The sequence below is a fragment of the Grammomys surdaster genome, unplaced genomic scaffold, assembly GCF_004785775.1.
Source record: "Grammomys surdaster isolate TR1022 unplaced genomic scaffold, NIH_TR_1.0 126185, whole genome shotgun sequence".
In the NCBI taxonomy this organism is placed as follows: domain Eukaryota; kingdom Metazoa; phylum Chordata; class Mammalia; order Rodentia; family Muridae; genus Grammomys; species Grammomys surdaster.
The window spans coordinates 1254455-1280160 of record NW_021620991.1 but is presented as its reverse complement, the minus strand read 5'-3'; the positions used below and the strand labels follow the sequence as shown (position 1 = coordinate 1280160).

At 51.9% G+C, this 25706-nt stretch overlaps 1 protein-coding gene across 1 annotated transcript in view; it reads right to left on the bottom strand.

Annotated features, from left to right (window-relative positions):
- Prdm16 (PR/SET domain 16) overlaps positions 1-25706 on the bottom strand; it is a 52979-nt gene that overhangs the window by 9978 nt on the left and 17295 nt on the right. Inside the window, exons 5-12 of the mRNA XM_028757795.1 lie at positions 19588-19798; positions 17712-17859; positions 17001-17154; positions 12155-13571; positions 8884-8971; positions 6318-6487; positions 5710-5787; positions 23-192 (exon numbers count right to left, since the gene is read on the bottom strand). Coding sequence (XP_028613628.1) covers positions 23-192; positions 5710-5787; positions 6318-6487; positions 8884-8971; positions 12155-13571; positions 17001-17154; positions 17712-17859; positions 19588-19798 — 2436 coding nt within the window. The remainder of the gene's footprint in view (positions 1-22; positions 193-5709; positions 5788-6317; positions 6488-8883; positions 8972-12154; positions 13572-17000; positions 17155-17711; positions 17860-19587; positions 19799-25706) is intronic.

The window sequence follows — 25706 nt, the reverse complement described above, 5'->3', positions numbered from 1 at the left end:
CCACGCCCCACATCCCACCAACCTGGTGCGCCCTCGTGTTCATGTTTCTTCAGGTGCCGGTCTAGGTTGGTCTGCTGCCCGAAGCAGCGGTTGCACAGATGGCACTTGAACGGCTTCTCTTTGTTGTGGATGTTCCTCACGTGCCGCTGGAGGTTGGAGGAGATGCTGAATGACCGGTCACAGTACTTGCACCTGAAAAACAGGTGCGCCTTGCCTCAGAGGAGAGGAGATCGAGTGCGGTGGGAGAGGACCTGACCTGTCTCCACAGCAGCTGTGCCCACTGTGGAGTCCCTGAGGCTACCTGACTACCCAGCTGGAGAGTTCAGACGTGTCCTAGGGTTTCTGTTCTTAAAGCATTCCTGAGCATTATAGTGGAGAGAGTAAGATGCTGAGATACAGTGCGAGATGACATTCTTTATCCAGCCTCAAGAGGGCAGCCTTGAGCCACCAAAAGATGCAGAAAGCTGTTCTGGCTGGTTACCCTGAGATGGGAAAGCAACCTTCTCCTTCTGACTTAAGACACTTGGTGACTCAGGGCCATCTAATGCTCTTAGTAACCCTGAAGGTCAGGTGGGGGATCTGGGGTCTGTGGCCTCGATGTTGAGGCCAGCCTAGTAGCCATATTGGACTCTTCAAGTTACTACTGGCTCCTATGTGCTCAGAGTATTGCCTGCCATGCCCCCACTAGGTTGACCAAGCACTTGGAAAACTTTTTTTACCAGAGAGCATGGTGCAGTTAGAAGCTGTGGGCAGTGAGAGATGCCTGCTGTGTGGCTGCCCTCCAGGTGTGGCCTCGATGGCCCTAACAGCAGAGAACAGAGGCCTGCTCTCCTCCAGTTTTATAACAGGGCCCAAGCAATACCCACAGTAAAGAAATCAAGCCAGAAACAAAGAACAGAAAGTGATTTAAGAAGGGACCCTCCAGGCTCCGCAGCACAGTGAGATGCCTGGGAAAGGAGCATGCTATGCATTGTGGGAGTCTGAGCTGCAGTGCATTGTGGGAATCTGAGCTGCAGGGTGGCCGACAGGGCTTCCCTGAGGGCCTGTACACAGAAACAGACCCTGCAGCAGGAATTCTGACTCCGTGGTGGGTTTTTTTTTTCCTGCATATGTGTGCATATATGCAGTGTATGTGTACAGGTGCATTGTGTGTGCTCAGGTATATCTGATAACACCTATCAGAATGCATTTGGGTGCTTATCTGGATCTCCGAGGTGCCCGACACCTAAACCGTGTTTGTGTGACCGTATACTTTCATATTTGGGAAATGAGTCCTGCTAGGTGACGATGCACTGCACATGATTTCTAGTGCCAGTGCCGTGAGGCAGGCTGCCTTCCCTCTATGGGGGCAGAGCCTGTGATATCAGAGAGAGCAAAGATGGGGGGCTTTTTTTTTTCCACCCACATGGATGTGTGATTGTTCTAAATACAGCAGCCCTTGCATTCCTATGGGCCCTACCCCACTGCGATTTGGGGCTGGTGGCAGGCTCTAGAGTAACTGGTCACGAGCCTTTGTCATGTGGTTGCGGACGTGCCTGAGGACACCAGGGGCACAGCCGGCAGGTGCTGTGTCAAAGCAGATTTTATAGCATAGTGCTATCCAGTACAGGAGGGGCCGGGCTCTAGATGGGCACTGGAGGTCTGTGTGGGCCCTGCCCAGAGTGTCTGTGTTTCTGTCCCTGTTGAGTTGAGAACCCTCAGGGCTGCGGTTATTAAATTTGCTCTTGGACTCTCAGAGCCTGTGAGTCTTTTGGTCTCTGGATGCCCAATAAAACTAAGAAAGTTTAAGGTCTTAGAGAACAAGATGCTGCTCTGAGAGGGTCCCTTCCTCCTGCCCAGGGTCTTCCTTCAGGCATGGCAACATGTGACCTTTCAACCCTGAACTCTTGTTTTGCCCCCTTTATGGTTCCCTTCTTTAGTCAAGTCCTGCAGCTTCCAGCCTTGTCTGAGGCCAGGCTCCCCCTGCTCCTTCTATACTTTTAACTGCCTCTCCAGACTTTTTAATCACAGGTCTGGGCATCTATCTCAGGGAGTCCTGAGTGGCCTCTAGGGCACATGGGACGCAACCTGACTCACATGACCACCTGCAAAATATGCCCGGATGTAAGACTGTTGCTTCTCATAGCCCGGGCAATAACAGACCTCATTCCTGCTTGCTCTGCAGCCCCCTGTGGATGCAACATTTCAGAAGGAATTTCACCTCTCACCTGCTCTCCCCACACACCCTAAAACATAGCGACACCTTGATGGGGCCAGGCCCAGCTCTTCCTGCTTTTAGGGGGAATGATTGCTCAGGAAAAGAAAACTTGATTTGTATCTGTGGAGTAACTAAGCTGCCCACGGGACTAGGAGTTCACTCAACAGCAGATGCCACAGGTCACCCAGACAGCCCTGGTCTTGTCTGCCTGTCCATCCATCAGATGCATGTTCATATAGTTTTTTTTCTTTTTTTGATTCCTCAGGAAATGCAGAGACCCTCTGCCAGCCATCCTTCCTATGCGGCAGCTCTGGCATAGACTCCTAAGCATGGAAATGCTCGGATGGGGAGGGTGGATGGAGGGGCGGAGGCTTGCACGGAGTTCTGCTTGCAGGGTCCTGAATTTAGCCTCTCCTTGTTCTAATCTAAATAAATGGCCCAGGCAGAGATGTCCACTTGAAATTTAGGGGAGCAGAGAGCCCCAGGGCTGTGAGGGAGCAGAGTTCGCCCAGCAGCTGGGCTCCGCACTGTGAATAAGCTGACAGACGGCTGGGGAAATTTACAGCTGTGCGGCATAAAGCAACACACCATTGTGCTCACAGAGAGGAGAGGGCACAGGCAGCCCAGCAGAGAGCCTTGCTGTGACCATGCCCATGGCTGTTCCAGAGGAGGGATGCACAGGGCAAGAGAGGGTGAAACCAGGCCTCTCAGCCCCGGGGCTGAGCAGCCTCTTCCTTGAGATACAGGAGGGCTGCGGCCAACCACCACTGCTATATCATCTTAAAAATGAGGACAGATAAGGAAAGAAGAGAATTTAAAATGTTCTAAGAATAAAAACAACCGAGGAGGAGTCTTACAGGAGCCACCACTGGACACCAAGTTGGCTTTCTTAATATAGGACACAGAACAGAAGCTGGGGAGCAGACGAGAGGTGTGTGTCCACAAAGCAGGAGTCACAGGCCTGATCAGGAGCTCCAGGTTGGTCCTGGAAGGCCAGCATGATGCAGGCTACACTCGGCAGCCAGAAGAACCTCTACATCAAAGTTGGAAGGAGGTGTCCTGGGGGTGCAGCCCTTTCGTTCTCAATTCTTAATTTTTCCATTTAAAAATCTTAATTAAAAATTTTATGTGTGTGTGCATGCATGCATGCATGCATATGTGTATGTGTGTATGTATTCCTGTGCTATGTGCCCATGTGTGCATGTTGCTACCTAGGCATGGACGTGCACATTTGTGTGGAGGTCAGAGGCTGACAGAGTGTCTTCCATTATTGCTTTTTTTTTTCCTTTGTTTTTGAGGGTCTCTCATTTGGCCCAGAGCACAGTGATTTGGCTAGACAAACTAGCCAGAGAGTCCCAGGGATCCTCCTGTCTTGGCACTGGAATTCCAGGGACATAAGGCCTTGCTCAGCTTTTATGTGGGTGTGGGGGTGTGAGTGTGGGTTTCATTTTTGCAAGACCATCTTCCCCAGCTGTAGTTGGTCAGGCTTTTCTACCTCTGCAATCCAAGTTCTGTAAAACTTACATGCTGGAGTTTTAGGACTTAAGAGTGTCTTTATGTATGTTTTTTCCAACTCCAGGTGAAGATGTCAAAGCCAGGAGAAGTTGTGTGCTAAGGACTGTTCCCTGTCTAGAATGTGTAGGAAAAGCAGAGGCCGCCCCGTGTCAGGACACAGGGACATGTGGGAAACAGAAACTTTCAACGGCTTCCTGATAACTCAAGGTAACCCCTCTTCATCGGTCTTTTGGAGGGTCCCAGCCTCTGCAGGGTACATACATCCACATGTGCACACACATGTGTATACACAGTAACTGTGCACATGTGTACTGACACTAAGGTGGGCAGCATACCTAAGTAGAAAGTAAGCATCCTTGGCAGGCCCTGTGCAGTGGATTCCTAGGTTGGGGTATACATTCTCCAGTTCCAACTTAAACTCTTTCCAGTTATCAAAGAAAGACTAAGCAAAGTCCCTTCCAGGATCAAGAGGCACGCTGCACGCTTTAAACCCCTTGGCGAAGGCCCGCCTCGAGCCAGATAAAGCCAGGATTTGCAACACAAACTTGCAAAGCAATTATTGTTACCAAAGTCGAAACTCTCAGATTGGAGGGAGCAAAAGAAATCAATGATAATTAAATTCTTCTATAAACACGGCCCCTACCCTCTGGGGGCTCTTAGCGCGACACGCTGTCCAGGAGTCGGCTCTCATTACAGAAAAAACACAGGGCTCGTTTCTGGGCGAGGACCAGACCAAATAAATCTTTCTGTTGCTTGCCTTTGTTAAGTTGTAAGTCACTATTTTCAGAGAGCAGACAAGGGGGGCTGCATGTCAGGGATGGCTGGGGAGCATGGGACACAGAACTAGAAAGAACAGTCGTTTACCAGCACAGATGTGGGCCTGTGGCCACCAGGGATGCTCTGTGTACCCAAGTGGGGCTAGGGGATCACACCACATACACAACCACGTGGGATCCCTGCCACAGGGAGGGGCACACAGATGAGTCTTCAGGGCTTTATCGTCACGTGGCTACTTCCTGGTGGCACAAGTATGCGTGGGCACAGTAAAGGAGTCTAATGTCATCGGTCTAAAAGCAAGCCAGACTCTTTCTTTCCCAAAGTCTTAGCCAGCCAGACACACCCCAGAATGTGTTGCTAAACTGGTCCTGGCAGAGAAGTAGCCATTTCCCTGTTTGTCTCAGGGTGACAATTGCCTAAGTTCGGTTTTAAAAGGCCTACTCCCTGACGGGGAGCACGGGGCAAGAAAAGGCGTCTTCTTCAGACCTTCTTGTGCAAAAACAAAAGCTCAAGGACAAAGAGGACAGGGACCCTGGGCCAGAAGAGTAGGCAGAAGTGGCCATTAGTGCCAACCCTTGAAGAATCTCAGGACATGTTTAAGGTGTAGCCCCTACGTTTCTGACACAGGGATAGTAAGATCCCCTGGAAGGACACTGCATGTCACTCAATGACATATCCCAAGAGACTGTGTAGGTGAGTCTCTACTTTAGCAACATATGCATAATCTCCCACTCAGGGCTGCCGTAGGGAACCAAGGACACCCCATGTTTTTTACAAGCTCATACTTGGGGAGGGGGTGGCTATTGGTCATCATGACAGACAGGATTGGATGGGGGCTGGCTAGCTAAGGTTCTCCCAGAGACCTGTGGAGACTCTAGCTTCAAGTCACATACATCCCTCCCTGACTTTGACTGCCTGTCCTGGTTGATACTTCGGCTACGGGAGACAGGCCCTCTCACATCCTCTTTTGAGAGCATAGAAGGAGCCTTCTGTAAGTTTCCTGGGTAGTTTTTGCCTTCTCCTTATTTTAAGAGATGGAGGGTGGTGGGCCAAGAGATGGAGGCAGAGAGCATCAGAGTCAGATCTCTGGCTACTGTCCACTGTCCTTCTGGTGGCCCCAGCTCTGTGGGTGGATCTGAATGAGGGTATTCGCTCGAAAGAAGGGCTCACGGAAGCTAGTAAGGGAAATCCCTCCGATAACAACAGAACGTGGTTCCTACCTGTATGGCTGTTCCCCGGTGTGTGTCCTCAGATGTCTTGTGAGATTCGCAGATCTGGGGAAGATCTTGCCACAGTACCTGAGGAAGAAGGAAGAGAGGTAGGAGGGGCGTTAGGGTGGTCCACACTGCCATCTCGAGCTCAGCTCAAAGGCCTCATACTGGGATCTCACCAGCATCTCCTCTTTGGCCTGAGCCCAGATATCTCGCAAAGCACAGGGCAGAGGGACCGGTATCATACCCTCAGTCTGGGGACCATAGTGGTTGAGATCAGCAAGGCAGCCTAGGAGCACGTCCTCCTGACACTATGAGCAACGGCTGCATCACTGGGCTCATCATCCTTCCTAGTACTGTGGCTGATGTTAAGCAGCCGTTTTCTGGCCTCTGAACTCAGCTAAGCTGCATGGTGGGCCCAGATAACACCGCCTAAGAAGCCTACCCAGACCACGCATGCGCACACGGAGCCTCAGGCAGACTGCGCACCTGTACGGTCACCCCGCTTCAGTGCGACTGCAACTCTGGGCTTTTCTAGAAGCAGGTTCACAGCTACAGGTGTGTGTGTGTCCCCCTTCCCACCCTCACCCCCCAGGGTCCCTCGGTGCTTCATTCACCTGCACGTGTATCTCTCCTTGCCCTTCCTGAGGATGGGATCCGAGAGCGTTGGGGGTGGGGAGCGGAAGTTGAAGGGGTGGTGAGGCAGGGGCTGCAGGGAGCTGCCTGAGTCGGCCTTCATGGCTGCAAAGCTCTCCAGCTTCTCCGTCATGGTTTCTATGGCTGACATCTGTGGGCGAGCGTGGAGAAGGAGAGATCGATGACTCGGCATAATTGCCGGCTGTCTTCCGAGAGCGCACACCCGGGGTCCTCGTGTCTAATTATTATCAATAGCCCTTGGATAGCCATTGGAAATAGAGCCACAGCTTACTCTGCCCTCGTCCTTCTTAGAACTGGGACTATAATCCAGGGTCATCTGGAGTGGTCCTTTCAGTCTGGTAGAGAATTCGGTTAAAACTCTAGGCTATGCAGGCTCCATTGACACCGAAAGCTTTGGTGACAGACACACTGACCTTGAAGCTGTACCTCTCCCACCTGTGCCAAGTGTACCACGGAAGGCTCTCTTTGCTAATATCTATCCTGGAAGGCAGGTTTCATACGGCAGACCACAGAGATGGGGGTAGGTGAGGGAAGCAAAGGAAGATGGGGTGGGGTAGGTACCGGTGAAGACATAGAGGGAAAAGGTTCAGCCACTCAGAGTGCTGTGAGTGTTGGGAGAAACTGGGCCTCCATGAAGACCCTACCGCCCTCACTAGTGGGACATGGGTGGATGAGGAGACAAGGTATCACCTCCTGATCAAGGCTCTTCGTTCATGGCCAGCTGCCTTTGGGAAGTGTTTATTGCCTAGTGCTAGCCTCTCCCCCACAAGCCACCCCCCAACATACACAAGGCTCCTGTTTACTGATGTCAGAATCTGGGACCCAGCTGCCCATGGTTGAACAAAGGCAGCATGTCACGTGACTGTAATCCTTCCGCATGTCTCCAGTCACTCAGCCCTTTGGCACCTTCCTGGGATGCTCGAAGCATCGTTGTGGGCCGTTTGCTGGGCACCGAGAACAGGGAAGAGAGGGCTTTGTACTGCTGCTATTTGGAAGCCTCAGAATACTGTGGCGGAGACATTTGGTATCTGGGGAAACAGCGGTACAGCCGTAACAGAAAACCACAGAAAGTGGCTAATGGGTGGACACTATGTCCAGCCACCACGGTAGGGCCTCCCCTTGGCCACTGGGCATCTCTGTGCAGGCTGCAGAGATGCAGGCATTGCCCCGATACTAGAAGACAGACACATGACCCTCATCAGAACACGCCACGCACACCTTCTGTGATGATGCTTACTGGTGAGCAGATAGAAACTGCCTTGCCCTCTAGGCTGCTACCCAGCCTCTCTAGTGTCTTTTCCAACGCCTGAAAGGTGGGTCCTCAGGGTGACACTGAGACCTTTGACCACAGGTCTTAATGATAGCCTATGGACATAGTAATAAGGCCTGTTTTGTGGAAACCTTCTTTGCATGGTTACCATGCTCTTTCTGTCTGAGTGACATAAACAGCCTAGCTAGCCTCAGACCATTAATTGGTGACCATAAGTCACCTCCTTTCTGCCTCTTCATCCTGGCCCTGGGACACAAGGGCAGGCAGAGGAGGTCGGCCCATGGGAGCAGTGGGCAGAAGGGACAATGGGCAGCTGGCCCCCCACAGGCCTCTCTTCCTCAGGCCGGGTGGGTCCTGCCTGCCTGGCCCACTCTGCCCCATCAGACATTCCCGTGAGCTCCTAGTACAAACACAAACACCGGATGCGCCTGGCTGCCTTGTCGGCTTTTTCCAGCCGGCCCTGGGAAAATTGGGGGAAGCTATTAACCAAACTCTGAGGCCCAGTGGAACAATGGGAGACTCTAAGTTTAGCTGTGAACTCAGCCAGGGTGCAGGTTTCACAGACTGGGGCTGACCCAAGGCGGGAAGCTCAGAGAAGAACAATGCCCCATGTAGGATTTTTGGCCTGAGGATTCGCTCTTGGTGAGGGAGGTTTAAGGGCTATGACCTGCAGCTCATAGGGGGTGTGGGGCAGACCTCATGCACTGAGGACAGGGGTCCAGGACACTTGGAGGACTTTGCCTTGGGCTGTGAGTTTCAGGGAGGCACGTGGCCTGGGGGCACAGGCAGGGACATTAGCAGGCTGGAGGGGCCTACACCTGACTTGCAGACTGCTAGGCTTTCCAGGCTTCCCTTTGTGTCCCTAGGAGGGTTCCTTCCTGCTCAGTCTCCTTGCTGACTCTTCCCATGAAGACCCCCTCTCTGGTCCTTTCACTGAAGCATGCTAAGGTATGGCCTACTGCAGGAATACTAGCCCCAACAGTTTCCTTGTGTCCAAGACTCTGCTTCTCTTGGTGCCTGTACCAGTAGTACATCCCTTCCTAGGGTCCGGAGCCCTCACAAACATGGGGTTCCTTTGGACAAGAAGCCCCTAGATAGATCCAGTTACTTCTTTATGAGAACAACCCTTCTCTATGTGCTCCAGGTCCACAATGGCCTGTAGGATCTCAGAAAGTCCCCTCTGTCTCTTGGGAACGGAAACCTAAGGCCCAGAGCTTGTAGGTACTTCCATCTCAGAGGCCCTCGGTGATTGTTACCTGGGGGTGGAACAGTAGTGGGGATGGCCGCAGGTACTTCTCTTTCAGGACTCCCACAGGGTCCGCCACCTTCCGCTTTTCTACCCTGCTGGACGGCAACACAGAGGGTTACATACCCCACCGAACCACTTGTTCCTCAGTACCACACTCCTGCTGGATAGACCATCAGACTGCTGTTGGGGCAGCAACAGGGTTACCCAGCTATCTCCTACCTGAGCTTCAGTGGGCCTCCAGGCCAGTAGGGCAAGCTTACTCAGTTACCCAGACTCTCCAGCTCCTCAACTGCCTCTTTACTTACCCAGTGGCTTTTCCACACACCCCACTTCCCCTCAAACAGTTACCACCTCCTGAATTTGTTGGAACATTTTGTGCTGGAGTCTAGAATGTTCTCTGAAGGCTGTGTGTACCAGCCTTCCGCCCACTGGCTTGCACACCTGTATGGTGGGTGCTTCCTTCAAGGTCTTCAACATTCCCACAAGTCACTCCGCATCCCTCCAGGGCTTGCTGTCTACGCCCCACTACTGTTTCCCTGCCGGAAACTGGCAGAGTACACTTTGCCTATTTTGATGGCAAATGCGAGTGATGGATTTCTGTCCCCGGGGAAGTTACCAAGAGACTCCCTACAGCAGCCAGACAGGCTGTACCTGAAAACCTTCAATGGCTGCCGGGGACTGCAATTCTAGAATCTTCCTCAAGTGTCAGCGACAACTTGCTAAACTAATCTCCGTGGTCAGTGCAGGTGGTAGCCTGGTCCTCTCATTCACCCACATGGTTGGTAGAAGTCCATGAGGTGTTTTGTTCAAACCTGCTGACCTGCTGGGCGGTGGTGGCGCATGCCTTTAATCCCAGCACTTGGGAGGCAGAGGCAGGCAGATTTCTGAGTTCGAGGCCAGCCTGGTCTACAGAGTGAGTTCCAGTACAGCCAGGGCTACACAGAGAAACCCTGTCTTGAAAAACCAAAAAACCAAACCAAACCAAACCAACCAAACAAACAAAAACCCACAAAAAACCCCCAAACAAACAAACAAACAAACAAAAAACCTGCTGACCCTCTTGCTCCCAGGGACATCAGAACAGCACAAGCTGTTCCTATCCTCTTGCTCTTGAGGATGCTGGAACAGAATACACTGTTCCTAAGTTGCTCACCTGCACCCCACCTGGGCTCTGGCCTTGTCTCATTTTGACCCCCTTTCTATCAGTTGAAGCCTTTGTCCCCTGCCTTCCAGGGGACAACAGAAGACATGGCAATGTGGTTTCCAGAGGGACACTGCACCTATGGGTTCCCAGGGGAGCCCCAAGTCCTGATGCAGGGACAGTGGGGAGATCAGGCGAAGAAACGGGTTGACTGTGGGAAGGGGTTTGGGAAGGGGTGGAAATGAATACTGAGGCACTTGGCTCTTGGCAAGGGTTGTCAACTTGGGGCTGCATTTGGGTAACCAGGGCTGGCCCGCTGCAGGGAGTTCAGCCTTTGAATGGTCTAGGGATGCCAGCAATGGCAGAGAAAGGGACCCAAGTAGCAGGAGGAGGGCACTGATGACAGTAGCAGACTCAGGCTGAGCTATGAGTCTGTCTGAACCCAGCACGTGGCAGCTCAGGACCCTCCTTAGGGTCAGGCTGCAGTCTGCAGTCACCTCAGAGGACTCTGGAAACATACTTATTTGCCCACCAGGACTGGACTCATTCAGCCAGCCCTCCAGTACCTACAGACCTTAGGACAGATGTTCAGCCTAGCCTTTTGATGTTAGGAGTAGAGACCACATGAGAATATAAAGGGGGGGGGGCTTTGGGGTCCTGTGACTCGTTTCCCAGACTGACCATGGTTCCTTGCAACTTACAGGAAAATGTAGGAGGGTCTAACCAATTTGGTAGAATGGGCAGACAGGGGGCAGAAGGAAAGACTAAGAGAGGCTTAGGCAAAGTTCCCTCCATCGTGGGGTCTAACCAGAAGGTTCTATTTGTCTCCAACTACCTATGTTCTGTACAAACCCAAGGGGTGGCAGGTGCCTCTTGCTTCCTGTCTCAGTGAAGTACCAGCCTCTCTCCTCTCTTTCCCTCTCTGGAGTCTCGGCACTGCTTCATGTAGACTGTGAGAGGCACGATGTTAAAGAAACGCCTTGATGGGTTCTTGTTCTTGTTTCCTGGGATTACAAAGCCAGAATCCAACAGAAAACAGAAGCTTGGTCTGAGTGGGGAAGGCACAGACTGGGGCCGGAGTGGGTATGTGTGAGGAGGTAGTTGTGTCTCCTGGGTGGGTACTCATGTGTACAGGAGGTCATGTCCTCTGGGTGGGTTGTGGGTGGATGAGGCCATGTCCCCTGGGTGGGTTGTGGGTGGAGGAGGCCATGTCACCTGGGTGGGTATCTATGGGGAGGTGGCCCTGTCCCCTGGGTGGGTTGTGGGTGGAGGAAGCCGTGTCCCCTGGGTGTGTACCCGTGTGCACAGGTGGCCGTGTCCCCTGGGTGGCAACTGTGCAGTCTGCCTCACTTGGCATTTCCTCGAGACTTTATCTCTTTCTCACCTGCTTGCCTCTTTAAGAACTGTGAGTCCATCTCCCTCTTCCCTGCATCCCCAGACCATGGTGGGCTCCAAGGAGACAGCAGGTGCACAGGCCTGTTCCCTGAACATCTCCTGATGCATGCTCACACAGGTGTGTCTTGTGCCTGACAAAGCACAGTGTCAAGTGCACAGCTCCTTCACATGGCAAAGTGGGTGACATATGCTGGCAGGAGAGGGGTCCAAACACAGAACCCAGCCCTGCTTTCCAAGTCTGCTCTCCTCTTTGGAAGGCTCAACGCCTTTCCATACATCACGGTGCAGACTCAAACCTGCCCTTCATTGGAACCAGTATCAGGGAGGCAAGAATTCCACCCTACGGTGACCAGCAACTCCTTTGATTTGCTCTGGGCTACGAGAACCCACCCCCACCCCCACCCCCACCCCAGTGTGGCTCCAGGGTAGGGTGGGGCCACAGGGCAGTCTCAGGAAAGCAGAGCTGAAGGGAGATTGACAAGTGCTCAAGAAACATCACCCTTTGTGGGACTCAGAGATCTGCCCTAGAAAAGACAGCTGACGGGAGACGGGATCCTAGCCTTCCTATGGAGGCTCCACCTGAAGGGGCATGGGGTCCCTGTTGGCTGAGGTGCTTCCCTGATGCCAGCAAATGTACACGGAAGAACCTTGAGTTAGGACGTTAAGAAATGAGATGAACAGAGTCCCTGTCTAGCTCCGTGGATGTCGCCCCGTGGAGAGCGAGGGAGGGCCATGTTAATACCTGTAGATTGGATCCATGAAGAAGGGCGAGGGTTTGGCGTAGTGCAGGGAGGGCTGCTGGGGCAGCTGTGCTGGGCACACCTTAGGCAGCCCCTCGCCAACCCCCGGCTTCCGTTCACCGTAGATGTGGTTCTTCCGCGGTTCACGGCTGCCTCCGTTCTGGCTCGCCCGGGCCCTGCTGCCGATGCTCAGGTCCAGTGGCTGTTCCTCGCCAGATGAGGGGACGAGGGGGACCTTGGGTGTGAGCAGGGCAGGTTTGGCCTCTTTTGGTTTGGTGGTGAGGTCGAAGGGGCACTCGGCACTGGGGCCGCCCACCTTGAGGGCATCCCGGGGTGACTTTGGCTCGGCTTTGACCAGCAAGTTGTGGGCAAGGGCTCGGTCCGTAAAGGGGTAGAGGGAGTGGGGGAAGTTAGGCAGGAACTGGAAGGGGAACATGGAGTGGTAGGGTAGCGCGCCCAGCTTCTTCTCCTGCATGCTCATGAAGCCGGGACCGAAGTATTTCTCGGCGATGGATGCAATGGCCTTGATGGAGTCGCCGGCGGCTCCGGAGGCCGTCAGCAGCTGCTCCTCAGGCGGCGGGAAGAAGGAATGCTGCGAGTAGAACGCCGGCACCTCGGCCACACTGTTCATGGCCCCGGGGGTCACCGATGCGCCCCCAAACTCAGGTTTGCTCTCTGCTGGCTTCCCCTTGTCCTTGCCTTTGTCTCTGTCGCTGTCCAGGTCGCTGTCAAGGTCTGACCCCGTGCCCGTGGTGGTGTCCAAGTCTGTCCCGGTCGTGGTGTTGATATCCTCAAAGTCACTGCCATCCGACATGTCAGGGCTCCTGTTCTTGACCTTCTCCGCATACGTGTCTTCCAAGCGGCCATCAAATTTCTCCTCTGGCCCGGTGGCCGCTGTGGCGCCCTGGCTGCTATTGCTGACCGCGGAGACGAGGGGCAGGGCTGGGTTTCCCAACGGGCTGGGTAGCTTGGCGTCCTGCGCGTGGTTCAGGGGGCTCTTGAGTAGCGGTGTGGGAGGTAGCAGAGGTGGTCGTGGGTACAGGGATGGAGGAAAGATGCCCGGGAAGCCCGGGGTGAGAGTGGGGAAGGCCGGAGGGGCAGCTGAGAAGGGCAGGCTCCCAGGATGAGGTCTGGAGGGGAAATACTCGCTGAAGCCTAGGCCCCCGTGGTTGAGGGATGGGGAGGGTTTCGTCTTGTCCATCATGGGGCTGGGGGTCAGGGGCAGGCCTGGGGTGAAGATGCCACCCGGTGTGTAATGGTTCTTGCCCTCGCAGAATCTCCGATGCTTGTTGAGGGAAGAGGTGGTGCTGAACATTTGCCCACAGTCCTTGCACTTGATCTGCGTTCTGCAGTCGGCGTGCATCCGCTTGTGCCGGCACAGGTTGGAGAACTGCGTGTAGGACTTGTGGCAGACCTCGCCTAGAACACATACGGGAGGCAATCACAGACGTAGAGTGAGATCAGCAGGAAACCCAGGTAGGGGTGGTGCCCAGGTATCCCACTCTGAGACCATCCCCCAGGGACCAGCTGGGACTGGCAACAATCATGCGTTTCCCTGTGGTCCTGGCCAGGCAGACCATGGTGCCTCAGCCTTCTGTGGTGGGAAGCACGGCATCCTAATTGGTCGCTGATTCTCACCCTTGAATATGCCTAATGGCTATACCAAGCTTGGGAAGGCTGTCTGTCATGGTTTGTATATGCTTGGCCCTGGAGTGGCACAATTTGGAGGTGTGGCCTTGTTGGAGTGGGTATGTCACTGTGTGTATGGGCTTTAAGACCCTCCTCCTAGCTGCCTGGCAGTCAGTATTCTGCTAGCAGCCTTCAGTGAAGATGTAGAACTCTCAGTTCCTCCTGCATCATGCCTGCCTGGATGCTGCCATGCTCCCACCTTGATGATAATGGACTGAACCTCGAACCTGTTAGCCAGCCCCAATTAAATATTGTCCTTATAGGAGTTGCCTTGGTCATGGTATCTGTTCACAGCAGTAAAACCTTAACTAAGACACTGTCTGTGGTCCAGGCTGGGTTAGCACAGAGTAAGAGTCCACAGCACCAGTCTCTTTGGTGGCTTGGAGATGGTTAGCTCAGAACATCCATATGAATTCCCTCAAGGTGACCCCAGTGATGGCTATTTCAACAAGGTAAACAGTTCCGCTTCCTAGTTTAAATTGTCCCTTGCTTTCTGGTTTTCTGTCCCAGATGCCACCAGGATGTCCCAGCAGACCTCAGGAAGACCTAGCATTAGGGCCTAGGCTGTGAAGGAGGGATCTTGATTGTGTCTGACCACTTTGGGGGCTGGCCAACGATGAGTGAGGCTCTGTCTATGACCTTTAGGGATGCTCTCAAACATGGAAACCCTACTTGCTAAGCACTTCCATCCTGGGCAGTCCAGCAGGGTCTGCTCTTGCTGATAGACACCAGGTGATCTCTTACAGGGCAGGACAATACCAGCTGGATCTCACCCTAGCCCAGAGGCTTAGAAGACTCCACAGTCATCTTTCTGAAGCCTGGGAACTGGAGGACAGACAGCAAAGCCTCCACCTGTCTTTCTCCTTTTTCACCAAAAAAAGAGGCAGCTTACACGTGTATGCTGCACATTCCTTCACACACTTACACACTGTCTGTCCTCATCTCTCTCTTCTCACTGACACACACACCCCCATACACACACACATACACACACTTATATACATACATACATACATACACATACCCCCATACACATACATACACACATACACACATATACATACACACATACACACATATATACACACATACATACACACACAATACATATACACATACATACAAACATCATATACACACACACAACTGTCTATCCTCATTTCTCTCTCTACACACACATGCACAAACATACACACCCATACATACACACACATACACACACACAATACATATACACATACACACAAACATCACACACACACACACACAACCGTCTATCCTCACCTCTCTCTACACACACACACACAAACATCACACAACACACACCGTCTATCCTCACCTCTCTCTACACACACACACACACAGTGACTCTCCCCACGGGATGGTTTGCTTTCTTCAGCACGGTAGAAACAGTGATCCTAGCTTGCCACCTGCCCTCTACAAACCCCCATCTCCCGCTTTAGCTGGGGTGTCTTTTCTCTGAGGTTATCACACACTTTAATCACAATATCTATTTATATTAGCTGCCCTGCCCTCCTGGTCATCATGGCAGGACATTTTCTGGCTGAAAGGAGACAAATTTCGCTTCATTTAATCAAATCTTCCCTTTTGGGGATACTGTTCTGGGAGAGGCACCACATTTAGGTGGGCTATAAATAACCTTCCCCTACTCCTGGTTGCCCACAGGGAACCACAAGGCAGATCCCAAGCTCAGCTTACTTAGACAGAATAGACAAACAACACCCCTGAGACCTCTGTTATGTTCCTGGGCCCCCAAGGGACCCTGATGGTACCTAGATATTTTCTGCTACTGTCATCGAAGGCAAACCTCCTACTGAGGGGTCTTCTGGGACAGAGGGTTCCTAGGTTCCTCTATGGTACGTGGGTTGCAGAGACACCTGAGCAGGTCTCAGGAAGGGTAGGTGCTAGACATTAGGAATGGCTGCCAGGCAGCTCAGAGCCATCCGAAGAAGGTGACTGTTTCAGGAATGGGGTGGGAGGAAGAGTCCTGGCTACCACATTATGCTGGGCATGAGGAGCCGAACCCGATGAACCTACCAAAACAGGAAGGGACCCTGGTCAAGAGTTCACTTTACTTCTGGGATGTGTGCAGGTATGCACAAGCATAGGCATGTATGCACGCTCGCACATGTGCACACACAAACACACACTTGTGTGTGTCTGGGGCAGGTAATAATGTTAACTTACTAGCCCATACCATACACTCTCACATACAGGTACTTCTTCCTTCAAAGATTCTTTTCTGGAAAGTATTCATGAGAATGGCCCTGTCACCTAGACAAACACTCTCTCTCTCTGCTGCCCTCTCATACATACATGCACATCTGAGCTCCCCGATCAGAAATGTGCTCTCTCAGTCTCTGCTCAGTGAGGTAAGGATGTAGGGGCATCCAGACACTGGTTGCACACCCAGGTATCAATCGTCAGGTAGACACAGAATCTGCTGATTATGCAGCTGGTGCCTGGTCACTTGGAATTCTCCAAGTAACAGATCCTTCCTTGGAAGGGCCACATCACTGGACTCCCCTTGACTGGACTGTAGCTTTCCCTCCAAGCTTCCTACATCCCTCAGGTACACTCCATGGTCTGCAGGACACACACACACACAGTGATGTCAAGTTTCACGCTTATCCCACACACCCGTGTCACTCCAACTGGATGGCATGCTCATAAGGCCCATCTGTCTACTTCTGGGGGTTTCCTTTTAGTTAGCTACCCTTGGTCAAAGCAAGGTTGCAGAGATGGGCCAGACCACAGACAAAGGAGGGGTCACAGATACCAGGAGATCCTTAGAAGACACCATGACATCTGGGGATGGTAGCGTTTGGGAGAATTCTAGGAGACACGATGCTCAGAACATATCAGCTGGGATATACTCAGAGGTCCAGCTGGGCTCTACTAGGGTTGGACACCACAGAGAGTCGGGTGAAAACACAGGAGGAACAATAACTGGCTCCTGCTGCAGAAATCTCCTCATTAGAATGTCCCTTGCCTACTTCAGAGGGATGGAGGAAGATGTGGGATATGGGAAGGGGGGAGGGGGTGGTCAGCCGTCAGAGTAACAATCTGGGGTCACATTCCCTCTACCAACTAGGATAAAGGCATCTGGATGGAGGAGGGTCCAGGCTGGGCACTCACATATGAACGGCTTCACCGTGCTGTGGATATGCTTGTGCTGCTTGAGGCCAGAGGATGTGGCGAAGGTCTTGCCGCAGTCAGGGCAGGCATGAGCCCTGGCACCGACGTGCTGTGAGCGGATGTGTCGCTGGAGGTTGCTGGGGTCCGTGAACACCTGGAGAGATAGAAGCCATTAGTACATGCCCTCCCTGAACTCCTCCGTAAGCCTGGGCTTACGTACGAAGGCTGGGCCCTGCACCGAGCAGGCTGGGATAGCTCTTGCTGTAGTAGCCATTACTAGAGGGCCTTAGCAGGGTGCTGGATCTCTCCTGGCCTCGGTTCCCCTTCCAGTGACCTCGGAATGCTGTGGCCCCGAGGCTCCGAAAGATACACAGTTTTCTAGGGCACTATCCTGGGTGGTCTTGGGTCTGGGGGCTTCACCCCTGCAACCTTCGTCATTACACACTGGCAGGGGCACAGGACCGCCCTGGAGAAGACCGCCCTCTGGTCTTGCCTCTGTTTCCTGCAGGGCTGCTTGGTGACATAGTCTCTGGGACTTCCTGTCCTTCCCAGTTATGAAGAAGAACCTAAGGACCTCAGGGCATCTAATCCACTACACTTCGTCTCAGTTCACAGTAGGGCGGAGTGAGAGGGTACATGTGTGCGCATGCGCATGTGCGTGCGCATGTGCGTTCGCGTGCGCGCTTGCTCCACGGGGCGGGCGCCTGGTACCTTGACACAGTTTTCACATTCGAAGCGTTTGCCACTGTCGTGAGACATCTGGTGGCGGATGAGGTTGGACTTCCAGTTGAAGGCCTTGGGACACTGGTCACATTTGTACTCACGCTCTTCCGTGTGGACGATCATGTGTTGCTCCAAGCTGTGTACAGGGGATAGGAATCACTATAGGGTCCATTTGTCCTCTACCCCACATACGGCTTGTTCTCCTGTATGTGGCCCCTTGGAAACCCCATCATGCTGCAGGGGAATTGGAGTGCACATATAACTCTTCCTTCCCACATCAGAGGAAGAAGCCGGTGCCTGAGCTACCTTCACTCGAGGCTACCCCTCACTCCTCAGCCAGCCAGGGGCAGAATGGGACCCTAGTAAACTTGTTAGATGATCCCAGCTTTAGGGATAAGCTTGTGTCCGATGCTGTGGTACACAATTATAGTTGTAACATTAAGGAAGCTGAGGCAAGACAATTTTGAGCTTGGGGCCATCCAGTACCACACATCAAGACACTATCTTGAAAAAAAAAAAGTACTAACAAAAACCTCAGCTTGGGCCTAGGGGTAAGAGCTTCAGGGTATCAGCACTGCCATAAACCCCTGAGTAAGACAGGGCCATGGTTCAAGGCCCTCTGAGAAGCTTGCTGGCTGAGCACACACAATCGAGGCATGATGGGTAGTGGTACAGAGGGTCTTAAATGAGATATGTCACCGTGGTTAAGAACAGCTGGGGGGGGGCTCCTCTTGGCCGCACTAGAAACTCCTAATCCACTCCTCCCTGGGGACTCTGCCTCTTCTGTCCCCGGGATGACCGTTAATCTTCATGAGCAAAGCAGTAATATATCACGGCCCGTTAATTACGGGGCCCAGCCATCCGCGTAGAGCAGAAACGCCTGCTCCTCTAGCTCCCAGAGATTGTATCTTTTCCCTGTTGTTAATTGTGATTTATGTGTTTATGTAAAGAAAACACGGGACCCTCCTCAGCTCAGCTCTCTGCTAAGCGCTCAGGCGGGATCTGCCCACACGTTTATTCACAGTCATCTGTTCAGGGTGGAGGGTCTGCTATTCCCCGGGGAGTCTGTGATGGGATTGGTGGTAAATCCCTTATAATCACAGACCTGTTAGCGGCCTGATGGGATTTTTGTTCTGACTTTGCAAGGCTGTCCTGAGCAAACTCTTCAACGCAGGGGCACTTAGCCTGGAGAAGTTCCCAGACTCCTCCGCTCCTCAGAGCACTGGGGCCAGAGGTCTCGGCTCCCCTACCCACAGCTGAGGATGCTCTTTCGTCCCAGGGGTCATATAGGTTCCTGGGTTGTCAACCCGGTCTAGCCTCAGTACAGAGAAGGGCAGGTTGGGACTGCTCCAGTTGCCTGAGTCTGGCTGCCACTCAGCTGGGCTCAGGTAGCTGGCACAGGGTCGGGGGTGGGCAGATCTCACAAGTGAAGTCCTTGTATGATTGTTTCCTGGGTCCACTAAGAAGGGCTGTGTATGTCTGGAGAGCCAGGCTGGCTTACATTTCCTCCACAGTGGACACTGTGACCCTGCACCTCCCAGCTTGGGGCCTTATTGCAGAAAAAGCACTGGGGCCAGCCAGGTGGCCAGGTCCATGCTGGCCTGTGCTCTTTCTGTCTTTCAGGCCATCTCCACAGCCCAGATTGTATAGGGCAGTGGTGCCAGTGGCCTGCCCATGGGTCTTCCTGCTGAGGACCAGAACCTTTCTGGTAAGAATCAGAAAATGTCTGTGGCTTCCAGCCACATGGATCCCAGTTCAGGGAGGTGGCACATAGAAGCCCAAGAGCCTAGGCCTGACAGGGAAGTGGGCTGGGGAATCAAGGGGGCTGCCAACTGGAGGTGTGGGAGGGCGGGGCGGCTGGCACCTGTATTTGTTGGGGAACATCCGCTCACAGTCCTTGCACTCATGTGCTTGCCCATCGCTGGCCCCACCAAGGCCCTCAGGCTTGAGCTCCTCCCCTAGGCCTTCGTAGAGCGGGCCCCCAGCAGAGTTGCACGCATACTTCTTGTGGCGCCTCAGGTCCAGCCTGCACTGGAAGAGTTCGTCACACTCGTCACAGCGGAACGTGGGGTCCTCTGCAAGACAGAGGGCAAAGAGGTGGGCAAGAGAGCCAGACACCCACCCCTGGATCCACAGGGGACCACAGAGACCCAGCCCATCCCCACTGCCTGCCTCCCCAGGGCTTCCACCCATCCTGGGCTGTTCCTACCCAGCCCTTGTCCTGGCTGCCCAGGGGTGCAGAGGTCACAGGACAGATCAAGCCACGCTTGGAGGACCCTATCCCCTCATCGTGGAAACACTGAGCAAAGTCAGGCTCCTTCCTGCCTCCCTAGCGGCCACTGTGGATTCAAGGAGGCCCTGCCTCAGAGCGGAGAAGGAAGCCAGGCCAAGAGCTTTGTTTATGAATTAGGAGAAGAAAAAAAAAAGGAAGGCAGAACTCCATCGCATATAATAAATTATTGTCGTCAAGGTCAAACAAATTAAAGGGGGGCAGCTATTATTAAGTTTATGAGGCAGCATCCCGAGCACAGTGCCAAACCAAACAATTAGCCTGGAGCTGTAACCGGGGCGGGGTCTCTGTGGCCTGCCCCGCCTTCCTGTGTCTACGGTCCTACAGCTTTCACCCCTGCCTGGAGAGAGAACACCTGCTCTCAGATCTTGCACAAAGAGGGCTTGTGTGCACATGTGAGCATGAGCACACTCTGATGTTGCATGGGGATGTGTATGGTCATACATGACTCTGTTTGCGTGAGTGTTTCACACAAACCGCATCCATGTTTGTAAAGCCATGTGTAGAACGTGAGTGCATGCCTGGGCGTCTGCACTCAGACTTCAGTGAGTGGGTTATGTGTACTTTGTCAGTGTGGGTATATGTTTATATATATATATATATATATATATATATATATATATATATCTACATGTGTGATGTGTTAGCGTGTTTTCACATTTGAACACACATATAGCGTGTATGTATGTATATATATATGCATAAGAAGTTAAGCACATATGCATTCACAAACACCTTCGTGTAACTTTTTATGTCCTCCTGTGAGTTATGTGTGCATTCGTGTATGTGTTCTTTACATCCGAAGACACCGATGATTAATTGTGAGGTGTCTGTGTGTACGTGTATGGATCTGTCATCGTAGATACAATTGTGAATATATGGGTACACGTTTGTACACGTGTGAATGGGCATGCATTAGGGATTTGCCTGAGCATGTTGCTCCTGACCCCATCTCCCACCAGAAAGAGATTCCTACCACAGCCACAGACTGTTTTCTTACTCTGCAGGACATGGTTAGCTCCTCTGTGCCCAGAACAGCATGGACTTATGAGGAAGGAGCCTCTCCTGCTTCCCTGAGTGGAAGTGTAGTAGTCCTGGGCTGTACCTGGCAATCCTAATACTGGGTCCCTAGAATCCAAGGTACCCTGCAGAGCTGAGTATCGGAGGCACTGCTGAGCCTATGTGCTGACACCCACACGACACCAGTGTGCTTGCTGGTCATATCTGGGTGCCAGCGAATGGGGACGTATGTGCTTAAGGATGACTGGGCAGACAGTGCTTCTGATCCAGAATAATCTAGTTATTGCCCAGGACCAGACAGCCTGGCCCCCACTGGCTTACCATAGCCATACCTCGATTGGGGAAAATGAAACTATGGAAGGAAGGTGATGTGGGTCCTTTAGATCAGTGGAATTCGTTCCTACATATAGCTGTGCTGTGCTGTGCTGTGCTGTGCTGTGCTGTGCTGTGCCTTTCTGTGCTGGGAAAACAAGGATTGTATTCTTGCCTTGGCTTGGAGATCTCCATACCTAACATCTCCAGATATTTGGAGCGTCTTCTGTCTCAGTGATGTATAAAGATTCTTTTCCATCACCTCTGACTGGTTAGTAAAGAGCTGATTGAACATATAGCCAGGCAGAAAAGAATAGGGCGGGACTTCTGATCCGGCGGGGGGGGGGGGGGCAGGGGTGTCCCAAGCAAGAAGACAGAGGCAAGGAAGAAGAGAGCAGAGAAGAGGAGGACCAGGAGGATTCGCCATGAGCAGATTATCGGGGGAGTCACCGTGAGGACACACAGGGAACAGAGTACTCCAGGGCAAAACTCAGATTGCAGGCGAAGGACCAGACCACGTGGCTGGGAAGCCGGCAGCCATAGATGGTTAGATAGATGAATACCCTGCCCAGCACAGTGCCTGTAGCTTGTTAATACATTTATTAGGTCTCTGTGTCATTCATTCAAGAGCTAAAACAGGCTAGAGCAGGCACAGAAACACCCTGTTATTACTCGGGAGCAAAGGGGGTGAAGAAAAACCCCACAGAATTACTTGTGCACATCTGTGGCTGGACCTTTTCACTATTTGGGAGTGAGATGCTGGGTACCAGGGCTCTGACTTCCCACAAAGTGTTATGAAGGCAACAGTCAGATCCTGCAAGAGTTTGAAGGTGCTCATGGCACCCTTCGTGCCAACTCTGGTCTTCAGAGTTAGAACACCACAAGAAAGGATCCTGTGTCTGGGCACACCAGGCACATGCTATCACAGAACCCTTGTGGCTTCGCAGAGCTGTTCCCGAGAACCAGAATGGAATGGATGTGAGGATCATGGAATCAGGAATGAGACATGCTTCTGTCTATCTCAGTCATTCTAGACACTGTGAGGAAAAATCTCCACAGCTCAAGAGGACCCCGACATCACTAGCCATACCGCTGGCTGGCCAAGGCTTCTGGTTCTGATTGGCAATTTGGCCTTAAAAATTATTTTATTTTTAAATTCAATTTAAAAAATCGTCTTTAGCAGGGTTTTGAGTCAGGGTCTTACCACGTAGCCCCGCTAGGCCTAGAATTCTATGTAGACCAGGCTGGCCTTGAACTCACAGAGATCCATCTGGCTCAGCACCCAGCTTTGGGATTAAAGTCATGTGCCATCGAATCAGGACTTGAGTTTAAACATTTAAATGTAGGGATTCAATAAGAAAATCCAGTTTGATTCTTACTGGGATGAATTGGAAGTCACTTTGGAGAGTGGAAATGACCTTAGTGACTGTGTTACCCTCCTCCTCTGCCCCTACGTCTTTTGGATTTAAACCTGTCCCTGTAGAAGGACAGAGCTGGGAACAGGACGTGCCTAGGACTAGTCTTCCCAGTCGAGTGGGTGGAAGAGCCTCTGAGATTTTTCCAGGCATGGAGGGGTGGCCTTGGGGACACACCTGGGGCACTCTACATGACATTTTCATTTTCCCTGCACACAAAATCCCATGTAAGGAACTGCCGAAAGCCAGGTTATAGTGATGTCACGCCTATTACAGTCTGTCACAGCCTGCATCTTTTCTGTGCCCACGACACAATAGCCACATCTTGGAGAGGGGAAGTGGATCCTCAGGCGGCTTTCTAAATGAAGAAAGGGTTTGAAGGCAAGTACTTCTCAGAAAAAGAGAAAAAAAAAAGAGAAATATTCCTCCTCCATTCAGTAATCAAAACATAATAAGGTCTTATGACTAGGGAGTGGGCTGTGCAGTTCTTCCGGCTACCTGTGAGGACGCTGTACAGGGCTCCAACTCTGGGGGAACAGTGTTGTTCCCTACCCATGAGCAGGCAAAACGGAGTTTCCATTTTCATCCTCATTACAATGGCCCTGACCCTGATCTCCAGATCCCCCACAAAAGCTCAAGAGAATCACTGGGGAAGAAACTCTGAATGTGGTGGAGGTCTTGGTCTGGGTAGATTAACCTTCCATCAAATTATCCCATGCCAGCGCCTGTCTGTCAAACCTGCACCTTGCTTGTCTAGCTCAGGTGCCATCAGCAACTTTCCCAGCTGAATAGGAAATGCAACAGAAAAATAAATCCCTGCCTAATGGCGGAAGACCGGGAAGCTCACAATTACACGGCACCTGAGTCCTAATCTACGACCGCAGCTCAAAAGCGCTCAAGAATCTACTCCAAATTCCTGCGGCGATAAGGGGCTGGCTGCATTTAGCCAGGGCTGGGATAAAAGATTTTTTATGATAATTATCTTAGTGAGGGACGTGTTTGCATTTTCTTTCTGTGCCATTCTGAATTTAACCAGGGTATGTGCTTGGGGTGGGGGGAGTAGCTGTTGGGGTGGTAAAAAAAAAAAAGTGATTTTGACAGCAGAGGTTAGGGAAGTCAAATATTTGATGCCAGACTATTATGCGTGGAAAGTAATTAGCTCCCAAATGTTTGATCAGTTATTAGGAAAAAAAAATGTAGAGTGGGTTATTTAATATCAGGGGGTGGGAGGTGTGTGTATGCAGGGGGACAAGAATCAAAGCTCTAAAAAGAACCTTTAGGAAGAAAGGAATTTCAGTATAGAAACACAATAGCTCAGGATTCGCCTCTGGGCTCAGAATATTTATCTTCTGTGGTTCTCAGGTGCTGGCTTAAGAGTCACAGATCCTCTCAAGGATCACCTTGAGTAGAAGGAAAACATCCCTCTTGCTGTCCAAGTCTCTGCAATTTGTTTTTGTTTTCTCGGTTGCCCAATTAGAATGAAATGTTAGAGTAGGAATCAGAGAAGATCTGGCTGGTAAAATGGTCCTTCTGCCCCGATTTCTTGTCTAACAACTTAGAGATGTGTATTTCTGCATAAAACGAAACAACCACCACCACCAGCAAAGCAAGGCACTCTGGTCACCAGCAGGCTTCTAGGGTCAACAGATAAACTAAGGCTGAGCCTGCAGGTGTGGTCACAAAGCCTTCCAGGGAGCATCCAGCTCCCTGCTCTTCACCGAGGAATCCTTGTGTCACCTCAGGGATCCAAGGCACTGTCATTCCAGAGACGGGAATGAGATTTTTTCTAGATTCTAGAAATATCTAGGGCCCAGTGTTTTCCTGTTCCCTGGCAGCTCATCCAAAAAAAAAAAAAAAAAAAAAATTAGAAGCCATACAAGACGGCCAGGACGAGAACTCAGAAACGTGCTTGCTGCGTCGCACAGGCTCTGAGTCTGATCTCTAGAACAGAATGGTGTAGTGCAGACACCAATCCCAGAGCTGGTAGGCAGGGACAGAAGGATCCCTGTGACTTGCTGGCCTTCCAGCCCTGCCTAATTACTGCAGGCTCCGGGCTACCAAGAGACCTTATCTTCAAAACAAGGGAGACAGCACCAGATGGACAATAGCCAAGGTTGACCTCTGACCTCTAGATGCATGCCCACACACATGTACTTCTCCTGTACACACAAGAACACAACCTCCTCTCCCCATACCTCACAAGAAACTAGCCCTTGGTGAGCAATGCCAACAGACTCACCCTTCATTACCAACATGGCCTTCTTGAAAATAACTGTGTCAGGGCCACAAGCAGCCACATGGAGTATAAATCCACCTGTTGGAACTCCCAGAGTGTGTGAAACTGGGTTCCTCTCTACCATCACATCAGAGGTGCTCAGGTAGACTGTCAGGCAGGAGAGCCTGCTGGTCACACCCCTAACATTTGGACACGTATTTGCTTATCAGGAGCTTAAGGACTCATCCCACTGTGGGATCCATTTCGGCCCTCAGCTTGGTTCTGACCAAACAAACATTCCCTCTGTATCTCTCTAGGACTTGTAACTACCGGTGGGCTTCTCGAAACAGCCTGGCTGCTTCTCCTCTCACATGGACCAGATTCTCTCCCAAGTACCAAACTAAGTCAGGGTCCTTTTTACTACAGAAAGTTTGTAATATACTTGAAACATCATCTCAGTGGATACAATGCCTGCCTCACAAGTATGAGGGCCAGAGTCCAGATCCCTAGCACCCAGGTAAAATCCAGGTAGACGTGCGGCTGCCTCTAACTCCAGGCCCCAGGAAGCTCAGACAATGTCCCCCAGGCCAAGCTGGCTAGGTAGACCAGCTAGACTGGTGAGCTCCAGGTTCCAAAAAGATTCCCAATAAATAAAGTAGATGATCAGAGGAGAAGACACTCACCATCAACCATACGCTTCTATATGTCTGAGCACACCTGTGCACATACAT